Source organism: Coregonus lavaretus, assembly GCF_964263955.1.
Source record: "Coregonus lavaretus genome assembly, chromosome: 12".
Lineage (NCBI taxonomy): Eukaryota > Metazoa > Chordata > Actinopteri > Salmoniformes > Salmonidae > Coregonus > Coregonus lavaretus.
Genome location: NC_139999.1, coordinates 7,055,690 through 7,076,834, shown reverse-complemented (window position 1 = coordinate 7,076,834; position 21,145 = coordinate 7,055,690). Strand labels below are relative to the sequence as shown.

The following is a 21,145-nucleotide window of genomic DNA, read 5'->3' as shown; positions in this document are numbered from 1 at the left end:
TTACAAAATTATTATTATTATTATTATTATTATTATTATTTTATTTATTTTTTTCTCCAAAATCATCTCGCGGGCCGGATTAAACCCGTTTGCGGGCCTGATCCGGCCCGCGGGCCGGACGTTTGACACCCCTGTTGTAAGGGAAACTAAAATAGTCTATAGAGCTACGTTGTAGGACTTTGTAGAATTATACAAAACATATCCTTGACTATCTAAACAAATAACTAAAAAAAAAAAAAATGTATTGATATATTTCAACAAATATTTGTTCATGCAATTAATCCTTTTGTAATAATTTATGCACTATTTATCAAGCGTTGGTGCTTATGTTTTCTGCACCTTGTGGGTTGATATGCGTCTGATTCATATGCTAAAGAAGACGTCCGGCAAAGTTCTGGGCATCTTTGAAAAACACTATGAAAAATCTGGGAAACCAGGTCTGCTATTCATAGCTGACTTTGAAAATGCTTTTGATAAAGTACGACTGGAGTTTATATATAAATGCCTGGAACATTTCAATTTAGGAGAATCTCTTATAAAATGGGTTAAAATCATGTATAGTAACCCTAGGTGTAAAATAGTAAATAATGGCTATTTCTCAAAGTTTTAAACTGTCAAGAGTCCCTCCTGTAGCTCAGCTGGTAGAGCATGGCGCTTGCAACGCCAGGGTTGTGGGTTCGATTCCCACGGGGGGCCAGTATGAAAAATGTATGCACTCACTAACTGCAAATCGCTCTGGATAAGAGCGTCTGCTAAATGACTAAAAATGTAAAATGTAAAGAGGAGTAAAACAAGGTTGTCCACTATCGGCATATCTATTTATTGTGGCCATCGAAATGTTAGCTATTAAAATCAGATCCAACAATTAATATCAAGGGATTAGAAATCCAGGGCTTAAAAACAAAGGTGTCATTGTACGCTGATGATTCATGTTTTCTTTTAAATCCACAACTTGGATCCCTCGACAGCCACATGGAGGATATAGATACATTTTCTAACCTCTCTGGATTACAACTAAATTATGATAAATGTACTATATTACGTATTGGATCACAAAACATTTTAACTTTTACATTACCGTGTAGTTTACCAATAAAATGGTCTGATGTGGATACTCGGTTTACATAACCCGAAATAAATAAATGATCTCACTCCAATACATTTTAATAGAAAGTTAGCAAAAATAGATAAGATCTTGCTACCATGGAAAGGTAAATACCTGTCTGTTTGTGGAAAAATCACCCCGATTAACTCTTTAGTAATATCCCAGTTTACCTATTTGCTTATGGTCTTGCCTACACCTAGCAAACTTTTTTAAAAATTATTATATGAGAAAAAAATATTCCATTTAATTTGGAACGGCAAGCCAGACTAAATTAAATGGGCCTATTTATATAATGAATATGAATTATTAAATATTAAAGCATTAGACCTCTCACTAAAGGCTTCAGTCATACAAAAGTTATACTTAAATCCAAACTGGTTCTCTAGCAAATTAGTAAGAATGTCTCACCCTATATTCAAGAATGGCCTTTTTCCCTTTATTCAGATTACAACCTCTCACTTTGTTATTTGAAAAGGAAATAATCACTATTTCTAAAACAAACCATAGAAATGTGGTTTCAATTTCGTCCACCAGAAACGATAGAACAAATAATACAACAGATATTGTGGTTAAACTCAAATATACTAATTGATAATAAATAAAATAAAAACATTAAAAAAAAAAAAGAAAGGTATAATCTTCGTAAATGATATCATCGGTAGGACTGGTGGAGTTATGGCGCACATGCAGCTAACAAAAACATATGGAAATGTCTGCTCTACCCAAAATTACAACCAACTAATTGCAGCATTACTGCAGAAATGGAAGAGGAAAGTGGAAGATATAAAAAAAATTGGGGGAAAAAAAATATAAATAAATAAAAAGTGGAAGGGGGAAAAAGTAAGGAACTTGTCTGTTGGCCCTGCATTAAAGACCATAATTGGTTAAAGAAAATTGTAATAAATAAAAAAAGTATACCAGTTTAATTTAAGGACCCCCAAATTGACAGCCTTACCATATAGATTACAAAATAGTTGGGAAGAGATTTTTAATGTACCGATCCCATGGCACGTGGTTTATGAACAGATACGCAAAACGACACCAGATTCAAAACTTAGAATTTTTAAATTTAAATTATTATACAAAATTCTTGCAACCAATAGAATGTTATTTATAGGGGGGATACAACCTTCCCAGCTCTGCAGATTTTGCTGCGAAGAGACAGCATCATTAGATCATTTTGTTTTGGTACTGTCCATATGTAGCTTGTTTTTGGTCACAGGTCGAGGAATGGCTGAAGAATTGCAACATTTACCTGGAGCTAACCCTGCAGATAGCATTACTGGGTGATCTGAAAAGTCATAGTCAATCGATCAATAATATAATAATACTTTTAGCAAAAAATGTTTATTTTCAATTTACAATCTGTAGAAACAATGAGAATAGAAAGGTTCAGAACTTTTGTGAAACATCACAGCACAGTTGAAAAATGTCTAAAGCGCGTTCTTGCAGATGAGCAGGGACCATGGGCATCTTTCTTTTGGTGTTTTTCAGAGTCAGTAGAAAGGTCTCTTTAGTGTCCTAAGTTTTCATAACTGTGACCTTAATTGCCTACCGTCTGTAAGCTGTTAGTGTCTTAACGACCGTTCCACAGGTGCATGTTCATTAATTGTTTATGGTTCATTGAACAAGCATGGGAAACAGTGTTTAAACCCTTTACAATGAAGATCTGTGAAGTTATTTGGATTTTTACTAATTATCTTTGAAAGACAGGGACGTTTCTTTTTTTTTTCTGAGTTTATATATATATATGTATATACTTTTTTATTTTTTTAATACAGAAAAAAGGTTATCATATGTATTCCCAACAACACTAACTACTATTCTTTCTCAAAGCAGAAGGTGCCTCCTATGTTGGACGACAGAGACGCATCCAAAATTGATTATTCTCCATGGTTGGGTCCTAATGCTGTAATCATAATACCTACTAGCTCTCTCTCTATCTCTCTGAAGCTTCTACATGATTGAACTGCTCCGTGAGCTGATTGTTTCTAGCTGGTGGCTGAACTGTCCAGCTGTGTGATTTGATCCTCCTGAGCTCAGCTGTGATTATATAGACTGACAGGGCTCTCTGTCGTACAGTCCAGGCTGCCCACCCTAACGCCTTTAGCTGTCGGATCCTTGTGAGCGGTTAGATCATATAGGGAGAATCTCAATTGCATACTCCTTGCGTCCTCTCCTCGACTCCTCTCTCCTCGCGTCCTCTTTCCTCTCTCCTCGCCTCCTTCTCAAAACCCATTGGATGAGAAAGCCAGAGGTCCCTCCCCCCTTACCTTCTCATAAATGGGTTTTGAGAATGACGCGAGGAGAGAGGACGCGAGGAGAGAGGACGCGAGGAGAATGCAATCGAGATTCTTCCATAGATGGACAGACAGACAGACAACACACACTGACAGAAAGGACAAACTGGCACTTGTCTAGTCCTCTCTCTCTAGTCCCTAATTTAGCTAGCTAGTAGTTACCACACAGATTATTGCCAATCCTCCTCAGTTTTACCCACCGTAGACTGTAACAATAGGTCTTATCGGATTGAGTTCTGATTAGTTTTCAGGTGAAAAATGAATTCAAAGAATTGATGATGACGACTGAATATGTGACCAATGATCCCTTTAAACCTTTAAGATCCACTATCAATGTTTAGCCCTCCAAAGGACAAAAAAACACGACTCCATTACTGTGCAATAACAATCTTTACTACTACACACAGGTTTAAGGGCAACTTCATGAAACGTGGTTGATAGCGAATATGTTGGTTCAGTTGTTAACTGGTACTTTGATGGTGGGTGAGGTGAGGCTTCCCCCTTGCTATGTAAAGTGCTTTGGGTGTCTAGAAAAGTACAATCTATTATTATTATTATTATTATTATTATATTATTATTTTTATTATTATTAATGAAATGTAGGCTAATGGTTGCATGTTGTTGTGTTTCCAGAGAGAGTGGTGCCCTACCTCAGCCGTCCAGCCGTGCCTGCCCTGCTCCTCCCCAGTGGAACATACCTGTTCAGCCCCAACGCCATCTGCCAGTCAGTACACCTGCTCTGTCATCTATACTAATAATGTATTCCTCCACTGTATAGGCTTAGACATTCACACTTAAGCCTTACTCCGTAGGCGGTCCTTAAGATCGTCATGGATATGATAGCTGATTTAATGTTGTAGCTGTGCGATTACCTGGTCTGTGTCGTTGTAGAGGTTCCCTCAGTCATCCAGTCTTTAATCCATGTGTCCTTCCTTAGGTACCTGATGGAGGTGAATGGACAGGGATCCAGTGATCTCGTCAACCAGTGGCTGGAATGGGAAGCTACAGAACTACAGGTAAGGATGTCTGATAAATCATCAGCCATGATGCTCCCATCTATAGTGACTTCCTGGAAATCATCAGCCATGATGCTCCCATCCATAGTGACTTCCTGTGAAATCATCAGCCATGATGCTCCCATCCATAGTGACTTCCTGTGAATCATCAGCCATGATGCTCCCATCCATAGTGACTTCCTGTGAATCATCAGCCATGATGCTCCCATCCATAGTGACTTCCTGGAAGTGTACAACAAGAAGCCATGTATATTAATTGAACAGACAAGTCACATTCTGTTTGAATCTTTGCAGATGGTGTCTAACGCTTGTTCTGTGTTGTACAGGTGTTTGTTTTATAATCTATTATATGATATTAATAAAGTTTTGTATTATTATTGCCTCTCCAGCCTGCACTGACGCAGGCCCTCCACATGGTGGTGCTGCAGGGGAAAAGAGCAGAAACTACCAGTGTTCTACAAGGACCTCTCAGCTACCTGGACCAGAGCCTGAGCAAGAGGAGCACGCTGTTCCTCACTGCTGTACGTCAACTCAACACACACACACACAACTTCACACACGCCTTCACAACTCAACACACACCTTCACACACACCTTTTTAAATCTGAGTGAAAACACACACATGAATGTCAAATATAGAGTCCAATGACATTCACTTCTGCTTCTGCTTGCATTTTTGTGTATATGCTGTGTTACTGTAAAGCACTTACTGACAATTGTTGATGTAAAAACGGCTTTATGAGGACATTTGAATGATTGGTTGAACTGGGCTGTGTTTCAGGAGATGGTTTCAGTGGTAGATGTGGTTCTTTGGGCAGCTCTCTACCCCATCCTGTCTGACAGCAGTCTGGTATCAGGTGAATTATACTTTTTTTTTTTTTTTAAATGAGCAATTGATTTAGTTTGTGTTATATAGTGGTGGAGAAAGTACCCAATTATCATACTTGAGTAAAAGGTAAAGAAACTTTAATAGAAAATGATTCAAGTGAAAGTCACCCAGTAAAATACTACCTGAGTAAAAGTCTAAAAGTATCTGGTTTTAAATATACTTAAGTATCAAAAGTAAAAGTATGAATCATTTCAAATTCCTTATATTAAGCAAACCAGACGGCACCATTTTCCTGTTTTTTTTATTTATTGATGGATAGCCAGGGGCACACTCTGACACTCAGACATCATTTACAAATGAAGCATTTGTGTTTAGTGAGTCCAACAGATCAGGGGCAGTAGGGATGACCAGGGATGTTCTCTTGATAAGTGTGTGAATTTAACCATTTTCCTGTCCTGCTAAGCATTTAAAATGTAATGAGTACTTTTGGTTGTCAGGGAAAATGTGGTCCTCTGTAGCTCAGCTGGTAGAGCACGGCGCTTGTAACGCCAAGGTAGTGGGTTCGATCCCCGGGACCATACACAAAAATGTATGCACGCATGACTGTAAGTCGCTTTGGATAAAAGCGTCTGCTAAATGGCATATTATTATTATTATAAAATGTATGGAGTAAAAAGTACATAATTTTCTTTAGGAATGTAATGAAGTAAAAGTTGCCAAAAATATAAATAGTAATGTACAGATGCCCCCAAAAACGACTTAAGTAGTACTTTAAAGTATTTTTACTTAAGTACTTTACACCACTGGTGTTACGCTAAACTTCTGTCAGTGTATGTGTTTAACCGTGGCTTCCATTCCTCTCGGCCTTTTACTCTAGGTAATCAGACGGAGCTGCAGCGCTGGTTTGAGCGTGTGGGTGTGTTGTCAGCCTGTGAGTCTGCATCCCAGACAGTACTACAGGGGAAGGGACTGAAGGCTGAGTCTCTGAAGACCTACATGCAGAGACAGCCAGCCCCACACCATGGTCCGGGACAGGTTCAGGGTAGAGGCACACAGCCATGCAACAGCCCTGAGGTAAACTAATACATTTAGTGTTTAATTGGTTTTAACACCAATCCTGGGAAACAACCGTAGACCATACAATAGGACAGTTTGGTACCATTTTTGAGGTTGCAGATGGTACAGTTTGGACATGTACGATTTATTTGACAATTTTAAAACAATTTGGAGATTATATTTATTTTACAATTTTAAAACACAATTCACACTCCTAATGTAATTGTCATTGAGGTTAGCACAAAGTATTTTTTCCATTGTGGTCCTCTTTGGCCGACAATACATAGAGAGGAGGTGAGAGACTGGCCAAACTCCAAATCCACCCCTAGTCCTATTCTCTCCATCTCTCTCTCCCTCTCTCTCCCGCTCTCTCCATCTCTCTCTCCCTCTCGGTCTGCCTCTCACTCTAACTCTGTCTCTCTCGCTCTCTCTCCACCTCTCTCTCCCTCTCTCTCCCGCTCTCTCTGTCTCGCTCTCCCTCTCCCTCTAACTCTGTCTCTCTCGCTCTCTCTCCACCTCTCTCTCCCTCACTCTCCCGCTCTCTCTCTCTCTCCCTCTCACCTCAGATTCAGATTGCTTTATTGGCATGAAATACAATTTGTAGCTATTGGCAAAATAACTACAGTGGTACAGCATTTCAGTAAAACAGTACAATGCAATGAGGATAATGGAATCCAGTTCATTTCTGTAGTAATAATAATAATAATAATAATAGTACATATTATCATGTATACAGGTACAACACTACTGCTGTTCTATTGTGGAATCTTCAGTCGATACATTTCATTAAAGAAATATAAGAATTATAAAAAAATAAAATAAAGCAGCTCATAAATGAGTCTCTCTATCTCTCTCCCTCAGCATTACAGTTTGATGATGGGACTTGAATGTGTTTTCTGTCCTCCAGGGTGATGATGGTGATCGTGTGCTGTCAGAGGAAGAGATCCTGTCTGCAGCAGTCACCTGGGGTAAAGGACTGGCAGACTTACCCATGGTCACAGAGCGACTTCACCCTATGTGAGTACACTACATAATATCCAGTCCTAGGGTTCGCACGAGGTGCTTAAAGTACTTGCATTTGGCACTCTGAAATTCAAGTACTGGAATACCTTGAAAATCAGACATTTTCTCAAGTTGGTACTTGAAAAGAACTTGACTCCAAAATTAGAGAACAGATAATTATCAAATATGTTTATGAAAATATAAAAATGTATTGGTCTTGCGAGTTAAATTCCAGGCAGACTACTGAGTTTTATTTCCTCACGTGTTTCGTGCTGTGGTTGCCAGGCGAGCTCGCTCATTCCACCCACAGGTACACAACTGACTGATTAGGCGCCGCCAAACGTCACATCGATAGATAAAATGGCCGGGAAAATGTAGATTCAACCTGCTTTTTGTGCTTATGGAACGTTTCTGGGATCTTTTATTTCAGCTCATGGAACATGGGACCAACACTTTACATGTTGCGTTTTTATATTTTTGTTCAGTGTAGTTTACCCACCTTTATTTACCACTACATCACTGGACCCAACCAACCCACACTGTGTAAGGTGCAAAAAATGGGTCAGACTTTGACATTGTGAGCATGGGTGAGTCGGCCCTGAAGAGACCCATGAAGGGGGAAAGAAGCAACGCTGCATCCTGCGCTGGCGCCAGTTCTACATTTGACTTTTTCTCTGCAACAACCTCCAGAGCCTTTTTTTGCCAATCGCCTCATTCGTAGGGCGCCCGCGATATTCCGCTTATGTGTTTATCAAGCGGCAGCCATGCTCCCTGCCGTTCTGGTGTCCGTTCACGTGCCGTTTTCCTAACACAGCCCCACCCGCCCATCTCCTGACTGGCGACACTAAAGCTGTCAGTTGGAAGCAGGACACTTTTTCGTAGCTATTGAGTAGTAGATTCCCAAATGCCCAATACAAACACTGTCATTAAGCTGGAATTGTGTAGTAATGCGAATAGGAAATGTGTGTTCACCAGTAAGCATGTCCCAAAACTCTTCTCATCACTACTCAAATTACTAAATCATCAGTACTGACTTAAGTTACCATTCATGTATGTAGTACATAAGTAGTGAAACAATGTATTATTGAGTAGAACTTGTAAGTTAGTGATGAATAATATGTTTTTTAAAATGCGTTTTTCCCCCCATGAGGTTGTAGCGATATACTGCCATCTGGTGGCGACTAGAAACAATTGCATAAAATTAACTATTACAAATTGATGGTCCTTGAAAAGAAATATGAGTACTTTAAAAAGTACTTGAAAGTCCTTGAATTTGACTTGCCACTGTCTGTACGAACCCTGAGTCCCTATATTGTTCTTTATATAAGTATCTATATTGTTCTCTATAATAACAGTCCCTGTATTGTTCTCTATAATAACAGTCCCTATATTGTTCTCTATAATAACAGTCCCTGTATTGTTCTCTATAATAACAGTCCCTATATTGTTCTCTATAATAACAGTCCCTGTATTGTTCTCTATAATAACAGTCCCTATATTGTTCTCTATAATAACAGTCCCTATATTGTTCTCTATAATAACAGTCCCTATATTGTTCTCTATAATAACAGTCCCTATATTGTTCTCTATAATAACAGTCCCTGTATTGTTCTCTATAATAACAGTCCCTGTATTGTTCTCTATAATAACAGTCCCTATATTGTTCTCTATAATAACAGTCCCTATATTGTTCTCTATAATAACAGTCCCTATATTGTTCTCTATAATAACAGTCCCTATATTGTTCTCTATAATAACAGTCCCTGTATTGTTCTCTATAATAACAGTCCCTGTATTGTTCTCTATAATAACAGTCCCTATATTGTTCTCTATAATAACAGTCCCTATATTGTTCTCTATAATAACAGTCCCTGTATTGTTCTCTATAATAACAGTCCCTGTATTGTTCTCTATAATAACAGTCCCTATATTGTTCTCTATAATAACAGTCCCTATATTGTTCTCTATAATAACAGTCCCTATATTGTTCTCTATAATAACAGTCCCTATATTGTTCTCTATAATAACAGTCCCTGTATTGTTCTCTATAATAACAGTCCCTATATTGTTCTCTATAATAACAGTCCCTATATTGTTCTCTATAATAACAGTCCCTATATTGTTCTCTATAATAACAGTCCCTGTATTGTTCTCTATAATAACAGTCCCTGTATTGTTCTCTATAATAACAGTCCCTATATTGTTCTCTATAATAACAGTCCCTATATTGTTCTCTATAATAACAGTCCCTGTATTGTTCTCTATAATAACAGTCCCTATATTGTTCTCTATAATAACAGTCCCTGTATTGTTCTCTATAATAACAGTCCCTATATTGTTCTCTATAATAACAGTCCCTATATTGTTCTCTATAATAACAGTCCCTATATTGTTCTCTATAATAACAGTCCCTATATTGTTCTCTATAATAACAGTACATATATGGTTCTCTATAATAACAGTCCCTCCAGGATTTCACAGGAAAATGCTTAATTTTGCGGCACCAATTCTGACATTTTGCATGGCAATATGCAATGAAAATGCGCTGATGAGAGAGAGTTTGTGCGATGATTGGTGGAAATTGCGAGCCCTCCTTTTTGTTATGCGGTGATGGGTCAGTTTTATGCGATAATATTGCGAAGACTTAACTGTTTTTATGCTGAAATAGTGCAGTGATTGGTCAAATTTGATTTAGCAGAAAAACTTTTGCGATTGCGCAATCCTGGAGGGACTGATAAAGGCCTACACAGTGCAGGGACAAAGTACCTGCTGATGTTTTTCCTTCCTACCGGGTACTTCCACCACTCACCCAGGTCTGAATCACTCCTTGATTAGAATGAGGGAATGAAAACCAGAAGGGTTTCAGCCCTCCAGGACTGGCGTTAAAAAGCTATGGTGTACAGGAAGTGTTATATCAGTCACAAAAGGACATACGGAGGAGGAACATCCTACTGGCCAGTGCCTTACCGTACGTCAACAACGTCTATGTAGTGATTTACATTTGACATATTAGTCATTTAGCAGACGCTCTTATCCACAGCGAATTACAGGAGCAATTAGGGTTAAGTGCCATGCTCAAGGTCACACCGACAGATTTTTCACCTAGTCGGCTCGGGGATTAGAACCAGCGACCTTTCGGTTACTGGCACAACGCTCTTAACCAGTAAGCTACCTGCTGCCCAAATCGATACCTTGACTCCGATATGTAAAAAAAAGTGTGTATATATACAGTGCCCTCCACTATTATTGGCACCCCTGTTTAAGATGTGGTCGAGGACTTCCAAAAATTCTCCTTTTTTTTTAAACAACATAGAACCCAAATGCAAAAAAAGAGAAAAATCCAACCTTTTATTTAAGTACATTACTTTGGTGGTTAAAAAAAATCACACATTTAGAAAAATTAAAACTTGAAATCATGTGTCCCACAATTATTGGCACCCCTAACAATTCTGCTGGGAAAAATAAAATAAAAAATTAAATTAATTGTTCTGTAGTTGCTAAAGTTGGTCAGGGTATCTAGGAACTTTTAATTAGTAATTCATGACTTCCTGTTTCCCTGGGGTATAAATATGACGTGACACAGAGGCCTAATTCTCTTACCCATTTGTCAACATGGCAAAGACAAGAGAACACACCATTCAAGTAAGGCAGATTTGTGTCAACCTTCATAAGTCAGGCAATGGCTACAAGAAAATAGCCACTCGCCTTAACTTGCCCGTATCTACAGTCAGAGGAATCATTAAGAAGTTTAAAACAACTGGAACAGTGACAAACAAGGCTGGAAGAGGTCCCAAGTTTATCTTGCCACAATGCACAGTGAGGAGGATGGTAAGAGAAGTTAAAAAAAGTCCTAAGCTCACTGTCACAGAATTGCATCAAAGAGTGGCATCTTGGGGTCACAAAGTCTCCAAAACAACCATCAGACGCTCTCTACATGCCAACAAGCTGTTTGGGAGGCATGCAAGGAAAAAGCCTTTTCTCACTAACACTCACAAACGTAAACGTCTGGAGTTTGCTAAGCGGCACTGGGACTTCAACTGGGATCGTGTGCTTTGGTCAGATGAGACTAAGATTGAGCTTTTTGGCAACAAACACTCTAAGTGGGTCTGGCGTAAAACAAAAGATGAGTATGCCGAAAAGCACCTCATGCCCACCGTGAAGTATGGTGGAGGATCTGTGATGCTGTGGGCCTGTTTCTCTTCCAAAGGCCCTGGGAACCTTGTTAGGGTGCATGGCATTATGAACGCTTTGAACTACCAGGACATTTTAAATAAAAACCTGATGGCCTCTGCCAGAAAGCTGAAGATTGGTCGTCATTGGGTCTTTCAGCAGGATAATGATCCAAAACATGTGGCAAAATCTACACAAAAATGGTTCAGCAGTCACAAACTCAAGGTCCTCCCATGGCCATCTCAGTCCCCAGACCTCAACCCAATCGAAAACCTGTGGGGCGAGCTAAAGAGGAGAGTGCATAAGAGAGGACCCAGGACACGGGATGATCTAGAAAGATTGTGCAAAGAAGAATGGTCAAAGATCCCTCTCTCTGTGTTCTCCAATCTTGTGAAATGTTATAGGAGGAGATTAAGTGCTGTCTTGTTGGCAAAAGGGGGTTGTACAAAGTATTAACATCAGGGGTGCCAATAATTGTGGGACACATGATTTCAAGTTTTTTTTTTTTTTTTATGTGTGATTTTTTTTTTTTACACCAAAGTAATGTACTTAAATAAAAGTTTGGATTTTTCTCTTTTTTTGCATTTGGGTTCTATGTTGTTTAAAAAAAAAGGAGAATTTTTGGAAGTCCTCGACCACATCTTAAACAGGGGTGCCAATAATTGTGGAGGGCACTGTATATATATATATACAGTGGGGAAAAAAAGTATTTAGTCAGCCACCAATTGTGCAAGTTCTCCCACTTAAAAAGATGAGAGAGGCCTGTAATTTTCATCATAGGTACACGTCAACTATGACGGACAAAATGAGAAAAAATAATCCAGAAAATCCCATTGTAGGATTTTTTATGAATTTATTTGCAAATTATGGTGGAAAATAAGTATTTGGTCACCTACAAACAAGCAAGATTTCTGGCTCTCACAGACCTGTAACTTCTTCTTTCAGAGGCTCCTCTGTCCTCCACTCGTTACCTGTATTAATGGCACCTGTTTGAACTTTTTATCAGTATAAAATACACCTGTCCACAACCTCAAACAGTCACACTCCAAACTTCACAATTGCCAAGACCAAAGAGCTGTCAAAGGACACCAAAAACAACATTGTAGACCTGCACCAGGCTGGGAAGACTGAATCTGCAATAGGTAAGCAGCTTGGTTTGAAGAAATCAACTGTGGGAGCAATTATTAGGAAATGGAAGACGTACAAGACCACTGATAATCTCCCTCGATCTGGGGCTCCACGCAAGATCTCACCCCGTGGGGTCAAAATGATCACAAGAACGGTGAGCAAAAATCCCAGAACCACACGGGGGGACCTAGTGAATGACCTGCAGAGAGCTGGGACCAAAGTAACAAAGCCAACCATCAGTAACACACTACGCCGCCAGGGACTCAAATCCTGCAGTGCGAGACGTGTCCCCCTGCTTAAGCCAGTACATGTCCAGGCCCGTCTGAAGTGCATTTGGATGATCCAGAAGAGGATTGGGAGAATGTCATATGGTCAGATGAAACCAAAATATAACTTTTTGGTAAAAACTCAACTCGTCATGTTTGGAGGACAAAGAATGCTAAGTTGCATCCAAAGAACACCATACCTACTGTGAAGCATGGGGTTGGAAACATCATGCTTTGGGGCTGTTTTTCTGCAAAGGGACAAGGACGACTGATCCGTGTAAAGGAAAGAATGAATGGGGCCATGTATCGTGAGATTTTGAGTGAAACCCTGCTTCCATCAGCAAGGGCATTGAAGATGAAACGTGGCTGGGTCTTTCAGCATGACAATGATCCCAAACACACCGCCCAGGTAACGAAGGAGTGGCTTCGTAAGAAGCATTTCAAGGTCCTGGAGTGGCCTAGCCAGTCTCCAGATCTCAACCCCATAGAAAATCTTTGGAGGGAGTTGAAAGTCTGTGTTGCCCAGCGACAGCCCCAAAACATCACTGCTCTAGAGGAGATCTGCATGGAGGAATGGGCCAAAATACCAGCAACAGTGTGTGAAAACCTTGTGAAGACTTACAGAAAACGTTTGACCTGTGTCATTGCCAACAAAGGGTATATAACAAAGTATTGAGAAACTTTTGTTATTGACCAAATACTTATTTTCCACCATCATATGCCAATAAATTCATTAAAAATCCTACAACGTGATTTTCTGGATTTTTTTTTCTCATTTTGTCTGTCATAGTTGACGTGTACCTATGATGAAAATTACAGGCCTCTCTCATCTTTTTAAGTGGGAGAACTTGCACAATTGGTGGCTGACTAAATACTTTTTTCCCCCACTGTATATATATATATATATATAATTTTTATTTTTGTTTGGTAGCGTCAGCTGTACCTGCGCCAAAACGCCAGTATGTTTAATCATATAGCTTGTTCAACAACTTCTTTTTAAAATAGTGAGCCAACATGTTTTCAGCACTTATGTCCCTGATTGATCAAAACACATTTTTCTCATGCTCTCTCTTGTCCTAATGCAACAGACATATAGTGAGAAAAATGTTTGGAACATCAAATCGCAATAAAATCGCAGTATCGAATCGCAATACATTGAGAATCGCAATACATATCGGTACCTACAGTTGAAGTCGGAAGTTTACATACACTTAGGTTGGAGTCATTAAAACTCGTTTTTCAACCACTCCACAAATTTCATCTACTTTGTGCATGACACAAGTAATTTTTCCAACAATTGTTTACAGACAGATTATTTCACTTATAATTCACTGTATCACAATTCCAGTGGGTCAGAAGTTTACATACAGTGAGGGAAAAAAGTATTTGATCCCCTGCTGATTTTGTATGTTTGCCCACTGACAAAGAAATGATAAGTCTATAATTTTAATGGTAGGTTTATTTGAACAGTGAGAGACCGAATAACAACAAAAAAATCCAGAAAAACGCATGTCAAAAATGTTATAAATTGATTTGCATTTTAATGATGGAAATAAGTATTTGACCCCCTCTCAATCAGAAAGATTTCTGGCTCCCAGGTGTCTTTTATACAGGTAACGAGGTGAGATTAGGAGCACACTCTTAAAGGGAGTGCTCCTAATCTCAGCTTGTTACCTGTATAAAAGACACCTGTCCATAGAAGCAATCAGTCAATCAGATTCCAAACTCTCCACCATGGCCAAGACCAAAGAGCTCTCCAAGGATGTCAGGGACAAGATTGTAGACCTACACAAGGCTGGAATGGGCTACAAGACCATCGCCAAGCAGCTTGGTGAGAAGGTGACAACAGTTGGTGCGATTATTCGCAAATGGAAGAAACACAAAATAACTGTCAATCTCCCTCTGCCTGGGGCTCCATGCAAGATCTCACCTCGTGGAGTTGCAATGATCATGAGAACGGTGAGGAATCAGCCCAGAACTAAATGGGAGGATCTTGTCAATGATCTCAAGGCAGCTGGGACCATAGTCACCAAGAAAACAATTGGTAACACACTACGCCGTGAAGGACTGAAATCCTGCAGCGCCAAGGTTCCCCTGCTCAAGAAAGCACATATACATGCCCGTCTGAAGTTTGCCAATGAACATCTGAATGTTTCAGAGGAGAACTGGGTGAAAATGTTGTGGTCAGATGAGACCAAAATTGAGCTCTTTGGCATCAACTCAACTCGCCGTGTTTGGAGGAGGAGGAATGCTGCCTATGACCCCAAGAACACCATCCCCACCGTCAAACATGGAGGTGGAAACATTATGCTTTGGGGGTGTTTTTCTGCTAAGGGGACAGGACAACTTCACCGCATCAAAGGGACGATGGACGGGGCCATGTACCGTCAAATCTTGGGTGAGAACCTCCTTCCCTCAGCCAGGGCATTGAAAATGGGTCGTGGATGGGTATTCCAGCATGACAATGACCCAAAACACACGGCCAAGGCAACAAAGGAGTGGCTCAAGAAGAAGCACATTAAGGTCCTGGAGTGGCCTAGCCAGTCTCCAGACCTTAATCCCATAGAAAATCTGTGGAGGGAGCTGAAGGTTCGAGTTGCCAAACGTCAGCCTGGAAACCTTAATGACTTGGACAAGATCTGCAAAGAGGAGTGGGACAAAATCCCTCCTGAGATGTGTGCAAACCTGGTGGCCAACTACAAGAAACGTCTGACCTCTGCGATTGCCAACAAGGGTTTTGCCACCAAGTACTAAGTCCTGTTTTGCAGAGGGGTCAAATACTTATTTCCCCATTAAAATGCAAATCAATTTATAACATTTTTGACATGCGTTTTTCTGGATTTTTTGTTGTTGGTATTCTGTCTCTCACTGTTCAAATAAACCTACCATTAAAATTATAGACTTATCATTTCTTTGTCAGTGGGCAAACGTACAAAATCAGCAGGGGATCAAATACTTTTTTCCCTCACTGTATACTAAGTTGACTGTGCCTTTAAACAGCTTGGAAAATTCCAGAAAATGATGTCATGGCTTTAGAAGCTTCTGATAGGCTAATTTACATCATTTGAGTCAATTGGAGGTGTACCTGTGGATGTATTTCAAGGCCTACCTTCAAACTCTGTGCCTCTTTGCTTGACATCATGGGAAAGTCAAAATAAATCAGCCAAGACCTCAGAATAAATTTGTTTGACCTCCACAAGTCTGGTTCATCCTTGGGAGCAATTTCCAAACGCCTGAAGGTACCATGTTCATCTGTACAAACAATAGTATGCAAGTATAAACATCATGGGACCACGCAGCTGTCATACCGCTCAGGAAGGAGATGCGTTCTGTCTCCTAGAGATGAACGTACTTTGGTGCGAAAAGTGCAAATCAATCCCAGAATAACAGCAAATTACCTTGTGAAGTTGCTGGAGGAAACGGGTACAAAAGTATCTATATCCACAGTAAAACGAGTCCTATATCGACATAACCTGAAAGGCTGCTCAGCAAGGAAGAAGCCATTGCTCCAAAACCGCCATAAAAAAGCCAGACTACGGTTTGCAACTGCACATGGGGACAAAGATCATACTTTTTGGAGAAATGTCCTCTGGTCTGATTAAACAAAATAGAGCTGTTTGGCCATAATGACCATAGTTATGTTTGGAGGAAAAAGGGGGCTACTTGCAAGCCGTAGAACACCATCCCAACCATGAAGCACGGGGGTGGCAGCATCGTGCTGTGGGGGTGCTTTGCTGCAGGAGGGACTGGTGCACTTCACATAATAGATGGCATCATGAGGAAGGATAATTATGTGGATATATTGAAGCAACATCTCAAGACATCAGTCAGGAAGTTAAAGCTTGGTCGCAAATGGGTCTTCCAAATGGACAATGACCCCAAGCGTACTTCCAAAGTTGTGGCAAAATGGCTTAAGGACAACAAAGTCAAGGTATTGGAGTGGCCATCACAAAGCCCTGACCCAAGTTAAACAATTTAAAGGCAATGCTACCAAATACTAATTGAGTGTATGTAAACTTCTGACCCACTGGGAATGTGATGAAAGAAATAAAAGCTGAAAGAAATAATTCTCTCTACTATTATTCTGACATTTCACATTCTTAAAATAAAGTGGTGATCCTAACTGACCTAAAACAGGGCATTTTTTACTAGGATTAAATGTCAGGAATTGTGAAAAACTGAGTTTAAATGTATTTGGCTAAGGTGTATGTAAACTTCCGACTTCAACTGTAAGTATGGCGATAATATCGTATTGTGAGGTCCCAGGCAATGTACTGTACTGTAAACGGGTGTATTAGTACAGCGTTTCCCAAACTCGGTCCTGCCCGCCCCTGGGTACACGTTTTGGTTTTTGCCCTAGCACTACACAGCTGATTCAAATAACCAAAGCTTGATGATGAGTTAATTATTTGAATTGGCTGTGTAGTGCTAGAGCAAAGAACAAAATGTGCACCCCTTGGGGTCCCCTGGTCTGAGTTTAGGAAACCCTGTCTCTTTTCTTACCAGTCTTCCTAAGGAGGGCAAGAGGAACGTCCTAGTGACCAGCGCCTTGCCTTACGTCAACAACGTCCCTCATCTGGGCAACATCATTGGCTGTGTGCTCAGCGCTGATGTCTATGCCAGGTAGATAACACAACACTCTACACTCTACTCTACTCTACACTACACTACTCTACTCTACTCTACTCTACACTACTCTACTCTACTCTACTCTACACTACTCTACTCTACTCTACACTACTCTACTCTACTCTACACTACTCTACACTACACTACTCTACTCTACTCTACACTACTCTACTCTACTCTACTCTACTCTACACTACACTACTCTACTCTACTCTACACTACACTACTCTACTATACACTACTCTACACTACACTACTCTACTCTCCTCTACTCTCCTCTACTCTACTCTACTCTACACTACTCTACACTACACTACACTACTCTACTCTACTCTACTCTACTCTACACTACACTACTCTACACTACTCTACTCTACACTACTCTACACTACACTACTCTCCTCTCCTCTCCTCTCCTCTCCTCTCCTCTCCTCTACTCTACTCTACACTACTCTACTCTACTCTACTCTACACTACTCTACTCTACTCTACTCTACACTACACTACACTACTCTACACTACTCTACACTACACTACACTACTCTACTCTACACTACACTACTCTACACTACACTACACTACTCTACACTACTCTACTCTACTCTACACTACACTACTCTACTCTACTCTACACTACACTACACTACACTACACTACTCTACACTACACTACTCTACTCTACACTACTCTACTCTACACTACTCTACACTACACTACTCTACTCTACACTACTCTACTCTACTCTACACTACACTACACTACTCTACTCTACACTACACTACTCTACACTACACTACACTACACTACTCTACTCTACTCTACACTACTCTACTCTACTCTACACTACTCTACTCTACTCTACACTACTCTACACTACACTACACTACACTACACTACACTACACTACTCTACTCTACTCTACTCTACACTACTCTACTCTACACTACACTACTCTACTCTACACTACACTACACTACACTACACTACACTACTCTACTCTACACTACTCTACTCTACACTACTCTACTCTACTCTACACTACTCTACTCTACTTTACACTACACTACACTACTCTACTCTACACTACACTACACTACACTACTCTACTCTACTCTACTCTACTCTACTCTACACTACACTACACTACACTACACTACTCTACTCTACTCTACTCTACTCTACTCTACTCTACACTACAACACTCTACTCTACTCATCTCCCTTCTCTGATCTAGTCCTAACAGAGGCTCTTTTTGTGTTTATCTTTCTATCTCTTGCTCTCTCCTCTCTCTGTTTATCACTTACACATTCATTCTCTCCCTCCCTCCCCCAGGTATGGACGTCTGCGTGGTTGGAACGTGCTGTATGTGTGTGGGACTGATGAGTACGGCACCGCTACAGAGAACAAGGCCCGTGAGGAAGGTCTGACACCACAGCAGATCTGTGATAAGTACCATGCTGTCCACGCCTCCATCTACCAGTGGTTCCAGGTCGACTTCGACTTCTTTGGCCGCACCACCACAAAGAAACAGACTGAGTGAGTACCAGTAGTAGAACTCCATGTTCATCTTTGGATTATATAGGAGGATTCAGCACCTGATCTAAGTCTATACACTGAGTGTCCAAAACATTAAGGACACCTGCTCTTTCCATGACATAGACTGACCAGGTGAATCAACTCAATATTAGGAAGGTGTTCTTAATGTTTTGTACACTCAGTGTAGAAGGAGTTGACCACGTTGTTTAGCTTTTCTGCTTATTGCCATTTGTAGGTACAAGTACATGCATTGGGAGTGTGGTAGCTAGACATGGTACATATATTGGGAATGTGGGAGCCAGACATGGTACATACATTGGGAATATATTGGGAGTGTGGTAGCTAGACATGGTACATACATTGGGAGTGTGGTAGCAAGACATGTTAAAGGGGGCTGAAACACGGCTTCTGCTTCTGCTGTTAAAACATGGATTGAACATATCAAAACTGTTGTGTGAGTTCATTTTCTTCAGGGTTTGTACGGGTGCTTGAAAACCTTGAAAGTGCTTGAATTTTATTTGTGAATAAGTGCATGAACCCTGTTCCTTCTCTATCTCTCTCTCAGGATAGCCCAGAACATCTTCTGGCGTCTCCATGAGCGAGGCTTCCTACTTGAAGACATTGTGGAGCAGCTGCGCTGTGAGGCTTGCCAGCGTTTTCTAGCTGACCGCTTCGTGGAGGGAACATGTCCCTTCTGTTCTTACCCAGAGGCACGAGGGGACCAGTGTGACAAGTGTGGCAAGCTTATCAACGCTGTGGAGCTACGGGTGAGTGGATGGAGAGACCTTTTATATGGGGCACGTTCCACAGCTAAGGAGAGACGACGCAACAACCAATGGTTACGTGCCATGTCATCGCCTGGCAGATTGCTATAACATATGATGTGGTTACCTGATACTTAAAATACCTATCCAGGCATTGTAAGATCTGTCAGGCGTCAGCAATGTGTAAGCTCTGGAACGCGGCCATTATCTATCATCAATCAATTAATCAATCAATGGAGTTTACCTGATCCAGCCAGACCTGGGTTGAATACTTTCAAATACTTTTGCTGCGCTTGGTTTAGTTTTCCTGGTACAATGGAAGGAACCAATGGAATAGTCCCAAACGTCTGAACCCATTATGAGACAACGTCACGGAGACTGTAGCTAAGAATGAAAAGACAACGTCAAGGAGACTGTAGCTAAGAATGAAAAGACAACGTCAAGGAGACTTTAACTAAGAATGAAAAGACAACGTCAAGGAGACTTTAACTAAGAATGAAAAGACAACGTCAAGGAGACTGTAACTAAGAATGAAAATCCACACAAACTTTTCTGAGGATGACCAGATTTAGTGTAGGAGGAATTCTATAGCCTACTAATATTTCAATCACAATGACTCAATGAACAGAGCGACTCATCCACATTCTATCCGTCCCAAGCGGAACCAAAATGTCAATAACACCTATCGTTTAATTAGCATCACTCTGCTTGGCCAAAACAATAGAACAAAATGTATAAAACTTCACAATCTAATCAACACAATGATAGGAGCGCACATCTGGGCTGTTCCCGCTTTGAAATGAAATGACGCACAGCAACTCTGTAAAGAGAAATCCACGTACAGTAAAGACATCAAAATGTTCATCTGTTTATGAGCTATTGAAGGAATACAAACATGACAATTACATTCATATGGTTACATTCATTTAGTAAATTCAAGTTTCATCAGTCTTCACATCTCTGAGGGCGTCAGTAACCCCGGGGCGCCGTGGGAACGTCCCACCCCGGAGGCGCCAGCAAGTCGCCGACGCAAGGGTCACCCTCTTTCCCACTACAAGGCCTTAGTGATGTGACATCTCTCTCCTCCACTACAAGGCCTTAGTGATGGAATCTCTCTCTCCTCCGCTACAAGGCCTTAGTGATGTGACCTCTCTCTCCTCCACTACAAGGCCTTAGTGATGTGACCTCTCTCTCCTCCACTACAAGGCCTTAGTGATGTGACCTCTCTCTCCTCCACTACAAGGCCGTAGTGATGTGACCTCTCTCTCCTCCACTACAAGGCCTTAGTGATGTGACCTCTCTCTCCTCCACTACAAGGCCTTAGTGATGTGACCTCTCTCTCCT

General features: G+C 40.6%; 1 protein-coding gene across 1 annotated transcript in view; it reads left to right on the top strand.

Annotated features, from left to right (window-relative positions):
• The window catches only part of mars1 (methionyl-tRNA synthetase 1), a 35,318-nt gene that overhangs the window by 4,732 nt on the left and 9,441 nt on the right, over window positions 1–21,145 (top strand). The window contains exons 2-10 of the mRNA XM_084172989.1: window positions 4,039–4,129; window positions 4,343–4,421; window positions 4,811–4,942; window positions 5,203–5,278; window positions 6,128–6,324; window positions 7,214–7,323; window positions 17,379–17,495; window positions 18,834–19,037; window positions 19,603–19,834. Of these exons, the coding sequence (XP_084029115.1) occupies window positions 4,039–4,129; window positions 4,343–4,421; window positions 4,811–4,942; window positions 5,203–5,278; window positions 6,128–6,324; window positions 7,214–7,323; window positions 17,379–17,495; window positions 18,834–19,037; window positions 19,603–19,834 (1,238 nt within the window). The remainder of the gene's footprint in view (window positions 1–4,038; window positions 4,130–4,342; window positions 4,422–4,810; window positions 4,943–5,202; window positions 5,279–6,127; window positions 6,325–7,213; window positions 7,324–17,378; window positions 17,496–18,833; window positions 19,038–19,602; window positions 19,835–21,145) is intronic.